The sequence below is a fragment of the Taeniopygia guttata genome, chromosome 13 (assembly GCF_048771995.1).
Source record: "Taeniopygia guttata chromosome 13, bTaeGut7.mat, whole genome shotgun sequence".
NCBI classification, from domain to species: Eukaryota; Metazoa; Chordata; class Aves; order Passeriformes; family Estrildidae; genus Taeniopygia; species Taeniopygia guttata.
In genome coordinates this window covers 15,335,784-15,350,441 of record NC_133038.1, presented here as the reverse complement: position 1 = coordinate 15,350,441, position 14,658 = coordinate 15,335,784, and the positions used below count along the sequence as shown (strand labels likewise).

Here is a 14,658-nt window from a genome sequence, read left to right as displayed (position 1 = left end):
AGGCGGTAAGAGCGCGCCGCCCCGCCCCGCTCGCCCGGCCTCGCTTCCTGAACTTTCCGTGCTATGATTGGTTCTCCGGGACATCAATCATGTGCCTTGGCGGAGCTGCGAGCGCCTATCGGGTGAGCGAGCTGTCGATCAAAGCACATCCAGGAATCACGGTTTTGATTGGTCGAAAGGTACGTCGCTCACAACGCACGGCGTCTGGCGCCCTCCGATTGGCTCCTGCAAGCCTTGGGCCCGCCTCCCCTTCGAACCCTCTTAAGGACTCCGTCAGCGCGAAACACCGTCACACGCCCGCCTGTCCCGAGCGGTGATTGGGTCAGTGAGCTGTCAATCAAAGAGAAGGGCACGCCTCCCCATGGCCCCGCCCCCTCCATAGGCTGTGCGCCCTGGCTCTCCGCTGCCGCGGCCACGCCCAGTGTGACGTCACCGCGCGGCCACGTGGCCAGGGGTTCGGGGCCCGGGGGTCTCGGCCCGGCCCCGGTCCCGGTCCCGGTAACAGCCCCTAGTTCACCGAGAGGTTGATCTGCGGTCCCGGCCGCTGCATCGGCTCGCACTGTTGGGGAACAGAGGTTACGGGGCCGGCCCCGCGCCCACCCGGGCCAGCGGTTCGGCTCCGGGGCGGCTGCGGCTGGGCGAGGCTCCCGGGACGGCACCGACCTCCTCGGCTCTGCTCCCCCGCTCCGGCCGCTCCCGGCGCTGTGTCCCCGCCGCCTCCCGCCCGGGCAGGGGCCCGTCCAGCCAGCACAGGTCGTGCGGGGAGAAGATGCGCTCCAGCCCCTTCCGGATCGCCACCAGCGCCAGCAGCTGCGGCCGGGCCGGGCACGGGTCAGCGCCGCTGGGGCCGGGGCACAGCAGCGTCTCTTTGTCACACGCCTCTGTCACCCCCGGAGGTGCCAGGGTGCTGGCCTGTCACCCCTCCCGCCCTAGGGGACCATACTTGCCCAACAGTGTGACAGCCCCACGGCCCCACGCCAGGGCTGAAGGCTGGTGGCAAAGCACCCCCATGCACCACCCGCTCACGTCCCCTCCCCAAGGATCGGGCCGGGGCCGGGGTGGGCAGCACCCAGCCCCCGAGGGAGGGTGCTGCCCACCCGATTCGAGGGGTGTCATACCATCACTGGGAAAATAATAGCGGCCACTGTGGACTTGAGAAGCCAGAGCAGGGCCAGGCAGAGCAGCTGGATGATGGTGAAGAGGTGCAGCCGGCGCAGGGGCACGTGGCGGAGGTAGGCAAGGTCCGGCTGGTGCTTGGCTGGCATCAGGAGCAGCCGCACACGGTCCGTGAGCTGCAGTGAGAGGGTGGCAGGTGGGTCCTGGGCAGCTCTCACCCCCCTTCCTGCTGAGATTAGGGCCGGCAGGATGGGGTTTCACCATCATTTCTGCACTTCAGCCCTCCTGTTCTCTGTGCTGACCCCCAGCTGATGCCTGGGCTAGGGAGGTTGTCTGCAGGACTAGGGGTCCTGGTGCCACTGTCACCCCAGGCCAGGGGAGGACTCCAGCTGCCCTTAAGGGTTAATTGAGAGATGACACCCCTTGATCCCCCTCGCTTCACAGGAAACTGCTGCAGCCTCCTCCAGAGCACAGCTCTGGGTTTTCCAAGCAGAGGGAGGGTGTGAGTTTCCCACCCTGTCATCTAGAGCAGGGTAATTGCAAGGAAACTGTACTATTTAGAGGAAAAAGTGGTGTAGAGAATTCTGGAATAGGATTTTTTTTCCTCTCCATTGGTTTCTCAGGAGGAGAGAACTGGCACATGAGCAGCAATACCAGAACCAAAGCATTCTCATGTCCCAGCTCTGCCTGCAGCTCCCAGGTGAGGAAGTCCCTGTGGCTTTGAGAGCAAGTCTGTGTTATCCACTGGTCCCACTTCTCCCACACCACCTGATCCAGCCATGCACAAGTCTCTCCTGCTCCTCAGCATCTCAGAGCTCTCCTTCTCCCTTTCCTTTGCCCTAGAAAGGGCCTCTCTGCTCCTTGTCCTGGGCCTGGTGGGAGACAGCTCTATGCCAGGCTGTACACCACAGAGAGCTAAACCCCAGGTTGTGCTGTGCAGTTGCTGAGCAAAGCCCCTCCTCCCCACCTTCCCCCCCTCCCCTGCAGTCCTCCCTCCTCACCTGGATGCTGTTCAGTGCCGTCACCCCCATGTGCAGGAACACCCCATACAGCACCGGCATCGGGATGTGCTGCAAGGCAGTGAGGTGGGGCATCAGCAGGGCTGGTCCCTGGGGGTCTGTCCCTGCTCGGTGCCCTCTCATGTAAAAGCCTGCATGTGTGTCCACAGCCTGTGCCTCCTTTATTCCCAACAGCCCAGCCTGGCCTTATTGTACTGCTTGAGGTTCACATGAGCCCACGTCTTCCTTGGTGCCTTTGGATGGCAGCTCATCCCCCAGGTGTGTCACTGCACCTCAGCTCGGTGCCATCTGCAAAGATGCTCCATCCTTTTATGTCTTTGATGGAGATATTTGATAGTATTTGTCCAGTAGCACTTGGAAGACACCACTTCTTACTTGTTTCCATTTGGACATTGGCCTACTGACTGTAAATCTCTGGACATGACCACCCAGCCAATTCCAGATCCATCTAACAGTTCTTCCATCAAATCCAGGTGGGAGTGAGGATGCTGGGAGGGCCCCATATCAAAGGCTATAGGAGACCAGCCTCAGAGGTGAGGAAAGAAGTGGAGGAAAAGAGACCTCCTGTCTGCCCACAGGTAATCCAGGGCCACTGGAGGGTTTTTTTTCCTAGCATGGCAGTGGCATGAGGTGAAAGCCAGCAGCAGCCAGGTCATCCATGTAGCAGTATGGAGAGGTAGTGCCTGGGGTGTGTTTGGGGAGCACAGGGACCCCGATACACATGGGGAGGATGGGCAGGTGACATGGGGCCACAGTGTGGCAGCCCTCCAGTGGCACTGGACACAAACCCTTGGTGCAGTCCATACCCACACAGGGCACAGCTCCCTGCCTGCCAGACAGGTTTTCTGTGCTGCTTCGGTGGGTCAGGGTGGGGAACCTCCAGCCTTGCAGGGTGCAGCCAAGCCCTGCCTAGGAAAAGAGTTCCCCCCAGCCAGGCTTCCTACCTTGAGCACAGGGGCCATGAAGACAGAGACTCCCATCAGGATGAAGACAGCCAGGCCTGTCAGCCTCTGCTCCCTGTGGGTGGCAGCACAGGTGTCACAGGTGCTGGGGTCCCTTGGGAGCCCACCCCCCTACCTGTCCTCCTGACCCTAGGATCTCTGCTCTTTGCAGTTTTGATGGCCACAGGCAAAGGGAGCAGCTCAGGATTGCTGTTTACCTGATGCCCAAGAACTCGGGGTGCTCGCCGGGAGCTGAGGTTGCACCCTCCTTCCTCAGGCTCTCCATGTGTGCCAGGGAGATGACAGTGGCTGAGACATACCAGGGGAGGCCAGTGACAGAGGTGACAACCATCAGGAGGGAGACACAGAGGAGGTCCAGGTGGAAGCCTGCTCCTTTCTGCAGCAGGAAAGGCAGCAGGACTGAGGGCATCTTCCCACTTTCCTGGCCAGTTTGGGGTTCTGCTCTCCCCTGGCTGCTTCCCTGGATTCTCCCCCATTGTCTGGTGCTGCCTTTTCCCTGTCCCCCTGCTCACCTGCAGCTTGTACTCGCTGCGGTTAAGAATGACAGCTGTGATCTGCTGGTCCATGAAAATGAGGATGGTGACAAGGACAGCAGGCACTGCGGACAGCAGGCACACCCACCATGGGTTGGCTCCAAAGGGGAAAATGATCCAGCCCCGTGCTGGGTTTGTGGGCTGTGGAGAGCAGAAGGGTCATGGCAGCTGCCACCCACTTGTGGGGTGTGCAGTGCAGTCAGGTAATGGGACCAACCCCATGTGCCCAGGGATGCCCCACCTCAGGGGTGAAAGAACATCCTCACTCATCCTGGGGATGCTGCTGACCCACCAGCCCCCACAAGGACAACCTGGCGGTGACAGAGCAGGGTGTTGTTCTTGGACACCACAAGCCAGGAGCTGGGCATGTGCCTGTGACAGCAGGGGAAGAGGTGGGTTTGGGCAGTGATGATGGTGAGCCCAAGGAGGTGGTGGTGAGCACTGGCTGCTCTGGGGCGCTGCTGGCCCCGCTTCACACCCAGGGTGAGTAGCCCAAGCCCAGAGCTGAGCTTTTGGCTCTTGCTCCAGTGTGATCTGTACAGTCCAGGTCTGAGCCAGGTTATTTACAGTGCATGGGATCAGCTCTGTTCAACCCTTTCTTGTTTGCTGTGGTGCAGCCTGCACCCCCGTAGGGCTGGAGCCAGCGATGAGAAGCACAATGACAGCACAGTGGGATGGCTACTGCGGTGGGCACAGACCCACACCCTGACAGTGCTGTGCCCACCCTGCTGGCACCTTCAGCTCGCTGGGGACAAGGAGCTTGGGGGTCTCCAGGCCCAGGACAGCATCGACAGCACAGGAGGCGAGGATGGCTAGGATGACAGCGAAGTCGCTCACCAGCTTCCGCACCTGCAGGTGGAGATGGCTTGGCCCAGGCTGGCAGGGGTGGGGGCTGCTCCAGGAGCAGCCTTGAGATGTAGCACCCAGAGCCATCCCCACACCAGTGGGACAGGTGGCCATGTCACTGGGGTGGCTGAAAGATGCTCACCCCCACAGGGAAGTAGCGGCTGCTCCTGAAGTGCTTGAGTGCGATGCAGAAGAAGAAGGTGCCCCCAAAGAGCAGAAAGGACATGAGGGTGACATCGGGCACATACTGGCAGCTGGTCCCCAGGAGATGCCCACCTCGATCCAGGCACTGGGTCCTGCTCAGCCCTGCTGGGGTGGCAGGAGGCTGCAGGGACAAGGTGGGCGGTGAGGAGGGGTCACACATGGACACCTTGGGCTCACCTTAGGGCCTCACCTGCCTGCCTGGGAGCAGGGGCTGTACCTGCCAGGTCGTCAGGGGTGAGGGCAGCGATGTGTCATTCCCTGCTGAGCTGTGACCTGCAAAGTGACAGGGAGCAGATTGGTACTGGTTTCATCAGGATGACTGGGATGATGCTGCCATCAGGCTGAGTCCTCAAGCTCTTCCTGAGGGCTCAGGGGGCTGGGTGGGCCCAATGTGACCTCTGAGACCCTGGCGCTGGTTGATGCCCAGGGAGCATCAAGGCTCAGATGTCCCTGTCCAGGGCTTGGCTAAAGCACTGAATACTCAGAGGCACCATTGGTCCCAGGCTGGTCAGCACTGATGTTTTTGGTGCATGGTGTAGGTCCCATTTCCAGGGTCAGTGTGAGTGATATAATTTCCATAGTCATGTCTTCAAACCCCAGAAAACAGCCCCTGATTTACAGACTGGGCTAGAAATGGCAGAGCAAACCCATCCATGTGCCCCTTTCCAGCCTCTGACATCCCCCATTCTGGAGGCATAGGAGTTAGGCCAAGGCTGTCCTTGTACTGCCCTGTACTGCCCTGCCTGGTTCCTGGGTAGTTCTGGGAGGCAGGAATAGATGGACAGACTGTATGGAGGGAAGAGGAGGACACTGCAATGTGGTCAGGCAGGTGAGGATGAGATTAAACAGTCTCCTCCTCCAGTGCCTTCCCCCATCCAGCCAGGAAACAGGTTCCCAGTGGCATCCTGGGGCAGCAGCTTCCTGCTCCCCACCCACCCACGGCTGCTCGGGCTCACCGGGGCTGGACAAGTTGCAGGTGCAGCTGTAGGAGGTGACGTTGTCCAGCCGGTACTTCCAGTTGATGGGGAAGGCATCTGCCAGGCTCAGCATCTTCTCCAGGGAGTCGTAGATGAATATCAGGCTGATGAGTGCGCAGAAGCCTTCCTCGGTGAAGCGGGTGAAGTACCGCACCAGGTGACTGGCCTCGGTGGCCACCAGCACCACGCCAAAAAAGGCCACCCAGAGCCCAATCCAGAGGCGGAACTCCAGGTAGTCCAGGCTGTGATCCCTAGGGGAAAGGGTGACTCAAAGCCTCTCCAGTGACAGAGCCTGGAGTGATGGTGGCCCGTGGACAGTGGGCTGAGGATCCATCCCTGGCACTGAACTCACTGGCTGAAGGAGAAGAGGAGGCGCTCAAACACAAGCACGGGGCCGGTGCTGCTCAGGATGGTCAGCGGTTGGCCCGAAAAGAGGCAGAAGATGAAGCCAGCAAAGGCTGTGCCCAGGAAACTCTCCAGCACGCCCTGAAATGCAGGGAAGGAGTCCAGGTGCCAAGCACATGGCAAGGAGGAGAGCTGTGGGCCTGTCCCCCCAGCAGCACAGAAGAAGACAGGGTCAGTGCTGGGGACCACCGGGGAAGGAGGCAGAATTCAGGCAATGCTCAGGATGTCCTGGGGATGCTGGTAGGAGGTGGGCACCCAGGGGCCCTCTGGGCTGGGCTGAATGGTGTTGGTAGCAGACACCCCACAGCCACACTGACCTGCATGTTGGCGGTTGCGTCCCCCAGCATGCCCCCGAAGGTGATGGCATTGGTGACTGTCGCCAGGTAGATGTAGAGCACTGCTGAGAGGCACTGAGGGTGCAGGGCATCGGAGAAGTCACTGCCATACCACGGCGCCTTCCTCCGGATGTCTCGCAGCAGCCCCCCAAAAAGCCTGGGGTGAGGGAGGGAGGTCTCAGGTCAGACCCCACAGAGAGCTACACAGCAAGGGATTGTCCCTTCTCCTGGATACAGAAACTCTGAGGGGCTTGGACATGGTGGCCCCATGAGAAACCAGTGACCTGTCCCAAATCCAGCACCCTGCTGCACCTCCCACTGCCCTTCCAGACACTGACCTGCCTGTTCTCTCCAGCTCGTCCCCAGAGCGTGGGTGCCCTGGGCTGGCTCTGTCCCCAGCTGCTGTCATGTCCCCATTACCATGTGGCTGCTGGTCCAGTGGGTCCACAGTGGCCCTGTGGCAGAGCAGAGCCTGACACAACAGGCTGCAGGTTGGGACCCTCAGGACCCAGCTGCATTTAGGGGACACTAGGACAGGAAAGGGAGAATGGAGAGAGGACAGAGGTACAAAGAGGGCTTGTGCATCCCCTGATAACGGAGAGGAGAAAGATCAGGAAGAGGAGACATGGCAGACGATGATCTTCTAAGGTTTCTTCCAACTCAGCCATGATTTCCTCTGGCAAGCTCTGGAGCCAGCCCTTGCAGGACTGGTTTTAGTGGAGGAGCTGGGCAGAGCCTAGGGTGTCCTGCTCAGAGGTTGAGTTTCATGTGTAAGTGCTGCATCCCAGTGTTCCCCTTTGGAGGGGACTTGCCATCCGCTGCCAAGTGGGACAGCAGGACTAACAGCAGAGGAGACCAAAGCAGGGACCTGTGGAGGGGCCTGGCTGGGAGGACACCCTGGCTCCTGGACAGCTTCATCCCCATGGAGATGGAAGTTCCAGTATCACAGACAGAGGTATCCCTGCAGGACCCTGCAGAGGGGCTGGCAGGGGTTGGGGTGCCCTCCCTCCAGCCCACCTTCTGCGTGGAGATGGCAGATTGCTTGGCGGAGGGATTCGGGCACTAGGGTCCCATTTCCCAGGAGGAAGCACAATCAGCTCATCCAGGAACGCCTCTATCCCTGCCACGAGGTCCTCTCGGTGCTCAGCCTGCCGGGCAACTCTTTGGAAGAGCTGTGGGGAGATGCTGTGGTTTAGCCACCATGTCCCTGCATTCATCCACTTGGAACCTTCCTCCCAGCCTGCAGCCATCACCAGGAAACAAACCCACCCACTTCAGGACAACAGGTGCCCTGCATCCTGCAAACCACCCAAGCTTTTGTTGTTTTATCCTGGGCAAGCGAGGCCACCAGCTTGCCCCATCCTCTGCCCTCCACTGCAGCCTGCAGAGGAGAGGGGTCCTGGTGTCCCCATTCCAGGCCCATCCCATCCCTGGGTGCTGTGCCAGGCTCACCTCATCTGTCAGCAGTGTGGCCATGGCTCTGCCAACCTCGTGGTAGGCTTTCACTCTGGGGGGGCCCAGCAGGATGAAGAGGAACCTGTGGCAAGACAGCAGCTCTCCAGAGCAGCCCTCTCCCCTCCAGGGGATGCCTCTCTGGGGGATGTGGGGAAGGGGCCTGGGCAGGCCTGGGGGGGCTTCTGCCACTCTAAAAGTGGGGTCAGGGGCAGAAGACAAAACACGTCTGCTTCCACTGCATGGCAACCTCACAGAGACCATGGGACACCAGGACCCTGGCTGGATCACAGGGTCTGCAGAAATCCAGACTGGGAGGTGTGGGGGAACAGGTCTTTGGGACAGAGGAAGAGAAATCCTCAGCTGGAGGTGTCTGTGGCATCATTTTCCTGGGAATGTTGCTCGCAGGCAGGATGCTGGTGTGTTAGGGAAGGAGAGCTTGCCAGCAGCACGGGCAGCAGGTTTGACAGGACTCTGGGGACATGGGAGGAGACTGGAAAGAGAGCTCAGAGCCCTTGATAAAATATGGTAAAAATCCCACAATTGAGAAGATGGTGCAAAATCTCCAGAGGGACAATCCACACAAATATTTAACTGAATCCTCCACAGCTTTCCCAAGCTGGCAGGAGTGGTTACAGTCCTGAAAACCTGAGCTTGTCAAGCAGTTCCAGTGACTGCACCCTGAGCAAACCCCCAGAGAGAGGGCAGGGAAACTCCTCTGGTCATGTAAGTGGGACTTGAGAGAACCCCCAGATGCTGGAGGCCTTTGGAGCCTGCTCCAAAGGGACAAGAGGTGACAGCTGCCACGTGGGATTGCTTTCAGCCAGGTATCTGCACCAAGGTGATGGGAAAACCTTAAGACCCTGGAGATGGATCTGGATGAGAGACAACCCTGAGGCAGTGGCTGCACCTGTGGGACAGCCTGGCATGGCCAGCAGAGGGGATGGCACCTTGGCCAAAGGGATGGTAGGGGCAAGGTCTGCATCCCAGTTTGGGGGAGGAAAATGCAGGGCAAGGGGTTATCATGAAATCCTCGAGACCCTGGGGCATTCACGGGGACTCGCCACCCAACTCCTGCGGAGGAGAGAGCAGAGGTGGGTGGATGTCTGTCCTGCTGCTCCCGGCTCCTGGGGACGGCTGCTCTGGGCAGAGTGACCAGGAGGTGGCAATGTCCCTCCTGATGCTCTGCGCACTTCCTAAGGAAGTCCCCGCTGAAGGCACACTGCCCGTTTCCCCTCACGGCTTTAGAGGATGCATTCCTCAGCCACGGAGAAACCATGAGGACCTCCTGCCCTCCTCCTCTTCCCCCACCCCATCTCATCACTTAGAACAGCGGGAGGACAAGAGTCTCCTAAAAACCTGCATCCCACTCCTGCCGCCAGGCCCGAGCTCTCGGCAGTAGGTGGAGAGCATCCAGGACCAGCCAAGGACAGGGAATGCAGAGCCCGGTGGGAATGACCCAGGGGATGTCCCTTCCAGCCTGCCCAACTCCACACTCAGCCCATTCTGCAGTGCTGCTAAGAAACTGGGAAAAGCAGGAGGGAAGCAGTGAGACAGGATTCTGGGACTGTATGTGGCACTGGCTGCCATTCCCTTTGCTTTGGACAAGCAAAGCCTTGGCTGGTGTGGGGGAAATGGGGAGACAGGGACGGGGGAGGGCACAGGGACATCGGCCATGCTCTGTTACCTGCTTGGAAGAGAAACCTCAGCCAGTGAGCCAAGGGACACCCCATGCCTGAGGCGAATGAAGGCAGTGAAGGGCTTTTCCAGGAATTCAACTTCCCCAACAGCAACGTGGGCTGCTTCAGCCCCCGGTGGGACCTTCTTCTTAAATCTGTTTCTCAGCTGAAAGGAAAGGGATGCAGCAGCTGAGTACTCAGGATGCCGTGGCTGAGCATTCAGGGTGCAGTAGCTGCTCCCAGCCCAGCTCCATGCTGCCATACCTGCTCCTTAAGAGGAGTTTTGGAGACCTGGGTCCTGGGTTCAGACCTGCCTTTGGCTTTCCCTGCAAAGAAAGAGAGGAAGCAGCAAAATCCAGGTGCAGGCGAACGGCCAGCGTGGGCTGCCCCGGGCTGGAGGCAGTGGGATGATGCTTGGTGGGACAGCCAGGCTTCCTACCTCGGCAGGGAGAGATCCCGAGCTCGGTGAGGAGCTGCAGCAAGGATTTTGTAGGTTGGTGCTGTGGCTGGAGGAGCAGAAGGGCTGCCAGGCGCTCCCTCAGTGCAGGCTGCAGCTCTGCTTCCTCGGACTGCTCAGAAAGTGCTTTTTCTGTATCAGGGACAGGGACAACTCTGAGGGCCCCTGGTTCACTGCCCACTGGGGAGTTGCCCAGGGGAAAACTCCCTTAGCTGGAGTAGCAGAGAGCCCCCCCAGGTACCCAGTTGGCATTCATCAGTGCTGTTCTATAGGCACCTCCTGGTGCCCGTCCCTCTCTGGGGACCACCCCATCCCAGGAGATGACCTTTGCATCACTCATGTACCAATTATTTCCTTGAAACTGGTGGCATCCAGATCCAGGAGCATTGTCCCCTTCTGCAGGCATGTCCTCAGCTGGAACAGGCTGTGCAGGGGCAGAGCTGGGACATGGGGTGCGCTCCAGCGCTCCCCACCATCCTCCACCTTCTCCTCGAACTTGATCCACCTGCCCAGGGAGATGTGGGGGTCAGTGGCAGGGTAGGAGGCCCTGTGCCAGGCAGTGGGAGCTAGAGCCCGGGTCCATCTTTGAGCTTAGCATGGGGCTGGCACTGGCAGGGAGGGGTTTGGGTGGCTCAGAGGGGCCTGCACTTGGTTCATGGTGTAGGGGCAGCTGGGCAGACAAAGTGGTCATGTCCCCATTCCTGCAGACCCACACCTCTCTAAGGTCTGATCAGGGGAATTCCAACTAAAGTGAGGTGAAAGAATGGTTCAGGTTTAAAGGGACCTTAAAGCTCACCTTATTCCAAGCCCTCCACCATGGGTGGGGCACCTTCCACTATCCCAGTTTGCTCCAAGCCCCTTCTAGCCTGGCCTTGGAGACTTCCAGGGATGGGGCAGCCACAGCTTCTCTGGGCAATCTGTGCCTTGCCACCCTCACAAGGAAGAATTACTTCCCAATATCCTATCTGACACTGATCTCTGGCAGTGGGAAGCCATTCCTGCTTGTCCTGTCACTCCAGTCCCTTGTCTCAAGTACCTCTCCAGCTCTCTTGCAGCCCCTTTAGGCACTGGAAGAGGCTCTAAGGCCCTGAGCCTTGTCTTCTCCAGGCTAAACAACACCCCACCTCCCTCATCCTGTCTCCATAGCAGAGCTGTCCCAACAGAGCTGTTCCAGCCTTTGAATCATTTCCATGGTTTCCTTTGGATGTGCTTCAACAGGAGCTGGATGTGGTGCCCCAGGGCAGTCCCACACAAAGCAGAACAGAGGGAGAAGCCCCTCCTCACCCCACTGCCTGTGGTACAGCCCAGGACAGACTCGCCTTTCTGGTCTGCCAGTGCACAGTGCTGGCTGATGTCCCATTGTCACCCAGCAGCACCCCCAGTCATTTTCTGCAGGGCTGCTCCCAGCCCATCCATTCCCCCAGCTGCACTGGGGCTGGGGGTGGCCCTGCCATTAGCAACGCTTGCTTGGAGTCAGAACAGAAGTGTCTTGAGCTGTTTTCACGCTCGGGCCATGCCAAATATTTTAATGCCGGGCACAGACAGAGCTTCCCTTTGTCACGGTGGGTGGGCGCTGGTCGTGCTGCACGGGCAGAGCGTGCCCGGCGCTGCAGGCTGCTGCGAGGGGCACAAGGGGCTGGTTGCAGGGAGAGCTGCAGCAGCGGTGGTTCTGGTCCCACAGACACTCCGACCCTGGGTGAACACCCACTGCTGTCCCCAGACTCCTGTAGCCCATGTCCCCTGCCCCTGCCGGGGGGTGGATGGGTGCCAGGGGGCACGGGGATAACCCAGCCCCAGCGCAGCTGCTGGAGCCTGGAGAGGCACCAGAGAGAAGCAGGAGGAAGGGTGCTGTGCCCGGCCTGCCTGACATCCTGCCCTCTCCCATGAAATTAAGTCAGCCCAGCTGGGCACTGGTGGGGCAGAGCCCTGCCAGGGGGCTGAGGCTGGGGAACAGCCAGCCTCGGGAAATGCCCTGGGCTCCCAAAGCGTGGCCCAGCAGCCTGGCTCTCGCAGGTGTCCCTACCTGGCCATCTCCCTCCACTCCAGCCCCGCCGGGGTGCTGAGGAGCTGGTTGAGCTGGATGAAGAGCAGCGGGCAGGTGACATCTCCCCTCTCCTCCCACTGCAGGGTGGCACCAGCTCTTCGGGCCGCCGTGGCCGTGCTGGAGGGGAAGATGCTGCAGCCGAAAGTCTGGGAGGGAGCTCCAGGATTGCTGCTCTCTAGTTGGGGCTGTGAGCAGCTGTCTGCTGCCCGGAGAGCTGTGTCACCCGCCCCGGGCATGTGGGCTCGCATGGCCACCGGCAGCTACAGGTGTGGGCTCCCCTCCAGCACTCACAGGATCCCACTCATCCCACACCTTATAACAGCTGTGAACAGGTTTAAACTGGCCACAAACCAATACACAGGAGCCAAGCCCAAAACAAGCATCCCAAAACAGCAGGGTCAGCCCCACAGGTCCCAGTATGGTTGTGTCCTGCCATGTCCAGCTGCCCACCTGGGCCAGGGACCAGGGGACCCATCTGCCTCCTGCAAGTGACCTGGGTGGACAGATCTTCGTGTGTTCCCAGTCCTGTCTGCAGCCTGCAAGGTGCTGGTGAGGAGGTGGCAGGGCCAGCCCTGGAGAGCTGGTGGCAGTATCTGTGCCTGTGGCAGGAGGGGTGACACAGCCCATGGCAGCTCCTTCTGGGAAAAGAGGATATGGGGACATGCTCTGGGGAAGGATGTGGCACTGCTGGGCAAATCCACAGTGGGGAAATAAGGGGCTGACGGAAAGGACTGGGAGGGCTCCGGGGCCGTGCCGGTGTTCAGAAGGCTTCTGCAGGCAGTGAGCGGATGGTGGGGGAAGGACGTGGGTACAAGTGCAGCACTCTGCAGGGACAGGGACGGGGACACGGCAGGGCCTGCACAGCGCTGCCAGCAGAGAGCAGCCACGGTGCTCGCTGTGCCCATGCCATGCCCACCGCCACCGCCGCCACGCTTGGCCCCTCGGCTTCCCGCCGACAGACCGCGGGGCTGTGTGCACTGCAAACACGGCGTGGACACCGCAAACACCCGCGGCTCGGCACGGGCCGGCTGTGCTGGAGCCCGCTGGACCCAACAGGATCCAGCCCCAGGAGCAGCTGGAGCAGGGCCAGGCACCACCACGGCAGAGTCACGTTTTGGGGAAGGGCGGGTGGGAGCGTGGGTTTCTGAGGTTCTGGTACCTGCCTCACAGGAACTGAGGCCAAGGATCTACCCCAGGGTGTCCAGGCTGTTTGCTCTGTGATAGCAGTGGGTACCATGGTATGTGGACGTGTGCCCTTAGCTGGTGTGGGGACCTTAGGGAGATCCTTGGCAGAAGGACTCATCGATAGGGAGCATCAGGGATGCCCTGATGCACCCAAATCTTCCTGGGGTTCACCTCCCCCTCCCGTGGGGGCTGCCTCAGCAGCATGAGATGGGGCATGACTGGCAGCAGACACGGGCAGGGAGGCTGTGAGGGGCTGCAGGAGGTGGGAAGGGGTCATGGGAGGCTGTGGGAGGCAGAGGGGAAGAGGTAGCAGGAGGCAGAGGCAGGAAGCAGAGGCAGGCAGGATCAGCAGCCTGCACACATCCCCCCACCCTTGCCTGCTGCCAGTCCTCTGTACCAGCTGCCTCCCTGGCAGTGACGTGAGCTGGGCAAGTGCTGCCCGCTTACACTGCCTGCACATGCCCAGCCCAGCCTTGGGGACATGGTGGGGGACTGGCAGGGGCAAAAAATTCCATCCCAACATGGGGATCTCCCCAGGAGCCAGTGTGCAGAACTGCCCAGGGACACAGCCCCTCACCCGTGCCACCAAAGGCTTTGAGCTCCTGATGGCCGGAGGAGGCGGAAGGAAAAACATCCAGCAAACAATTGCAAAAGTCAAGTCTGAGCAAGAAGGAGGGTGTGAGCAGGGGGGTGCCAGATCCGGTGGTATTCCTTGGAGACAGTAACAACAATAGCAGGAATATTTGCTCATGCCTAGCTGACCCTAAACCAGCCATGGGCTCGGGATCTCAAGGAACCAACCAGGGGCCTCTGTTGGCCCAAAGGAGAGCTGGGGCAGGACCCTGCACTCACCTGTCACTGATGTCAGTGACATTTTCTACGTTGTCACCTGTGCTGAGGATGTGGCCAAACACAGCACACGGTTGCCAGCACGGTGAAGGGCATGGGGAAGCTCCGGCAGAGCCCAAACACAGCAGGCTGGAACAGGGACAAGGACAGTGCCTGGCTGGGGGGGTGTTGTGAGGTGAGGCTGTGACTCAATCACTTGGGCAGCATAGGGGCACAAATGGGGTCTTAGGAATAAAAAGGGTCTCTACTGCCATCTCATATTGCCACTACCTCCCTGGTGAGACCTGCCACTGGTGCAGTGGCACATGGGTGTCAGTCTGTCCCCTTTCTGAGGGTCATCCCATCCCCAGGGCCAGCAAGAGGTGCAGCCCTGACTCCTGAGGTCCTGTCTTTCACGCGATGCTCGTCTTGTGAGGTGCTGAGGTGCACTCGCTCTCCCAGCACCCTCGGGCCACCTCGGCCACCTGCCTGGGGCCACGGGGACCACCGGGATCCCCCTCCTCTCCCCCTGGCTGGGGCCACACTTCCCCCTGGCCATCTCCTGCCCTCCGAGCTCTGCAGAAACCCTTTGCTCTCCGGGCTCTCTCCGCTTAGC

General features: G+C 60.2%; 1 protein-coding gene across 2 annotated transcripts; it reads right to left on the bottom strand.

The window, feature by feature from the left end:
• Positions 1–148: 148 nt before the first annotated feature.
• On the bottom strand, positions 149–12,297 carry SLC4A9 (solute carrier family 4 member 9). Of its 2 annotated transcripts, XM_072935299.1 has the most exons (21): positions 12,009–12,297; positions 10,330–10,490; positions 9,968–10,117; positions 9,793–9,854; positions 9,537–9,694; positions 7,850–7,934; positions 7,415–7,569; positions 6,736–6,852; positions 6,380–6,554; positions 6,010–6,143; positions 5,637–5,908; positions 4,898–4,953; positions 4,619–4,801; positions 4,366–4,479; positions 3,610–3,771; positions 3,295–3,473; positions 3,080–3,152; positions 2,118–2,186; positions 1,119–1,292; positions 664–810; positions 149–559 (listed from the first exon to the last, which is right to left on the bottom strand). In XM_072935299.1, the coding sequence occupies exons 1-21, from the start codon at positions 12,275–12,277 to the stop codon at positions 509–511; spliced, it is 2,946 nt and encodes a 981-aa protein (XP_072791400.1). In that variant the 5' UTR covers positions 12,278–12,297; the 3' UTR covers positions 149–508. The 2 variants fall into 2 exon arrangements, with proteins under 2 accessions (XP_072791400.1, XP_030139638.2); XM_030283778.3 differs by having other exon boundaries at positions 149–810.
• Between the last annotated feature and the right edge of the window lie 2,361 nt (positions 12,298–14,658).

Coding starts and splice junctions, on each gene's coding strand:
- SLC4A9 (XM_030283778.3), bottom strand. CDS start 12,277: ATGCGAGCCCACATGCCCGGGGCGGGTGACACAGCTCTCCGGGCAGCA. Junction 3,153..3,294: donor CCCGAGTTCTTGGGCATCAG/GTAAACAGCAAT, acceptor TGCCACCCACAG/GGAGCAGAGGCTGACAGGCC. Junction 2,187..3,079: donor TCATGGCCCCTGTGCTCAAG/GTAGGAAGCCTG, acceptor ACTGCCTTGCAG/CACATCCCGATGCCGGTGCT.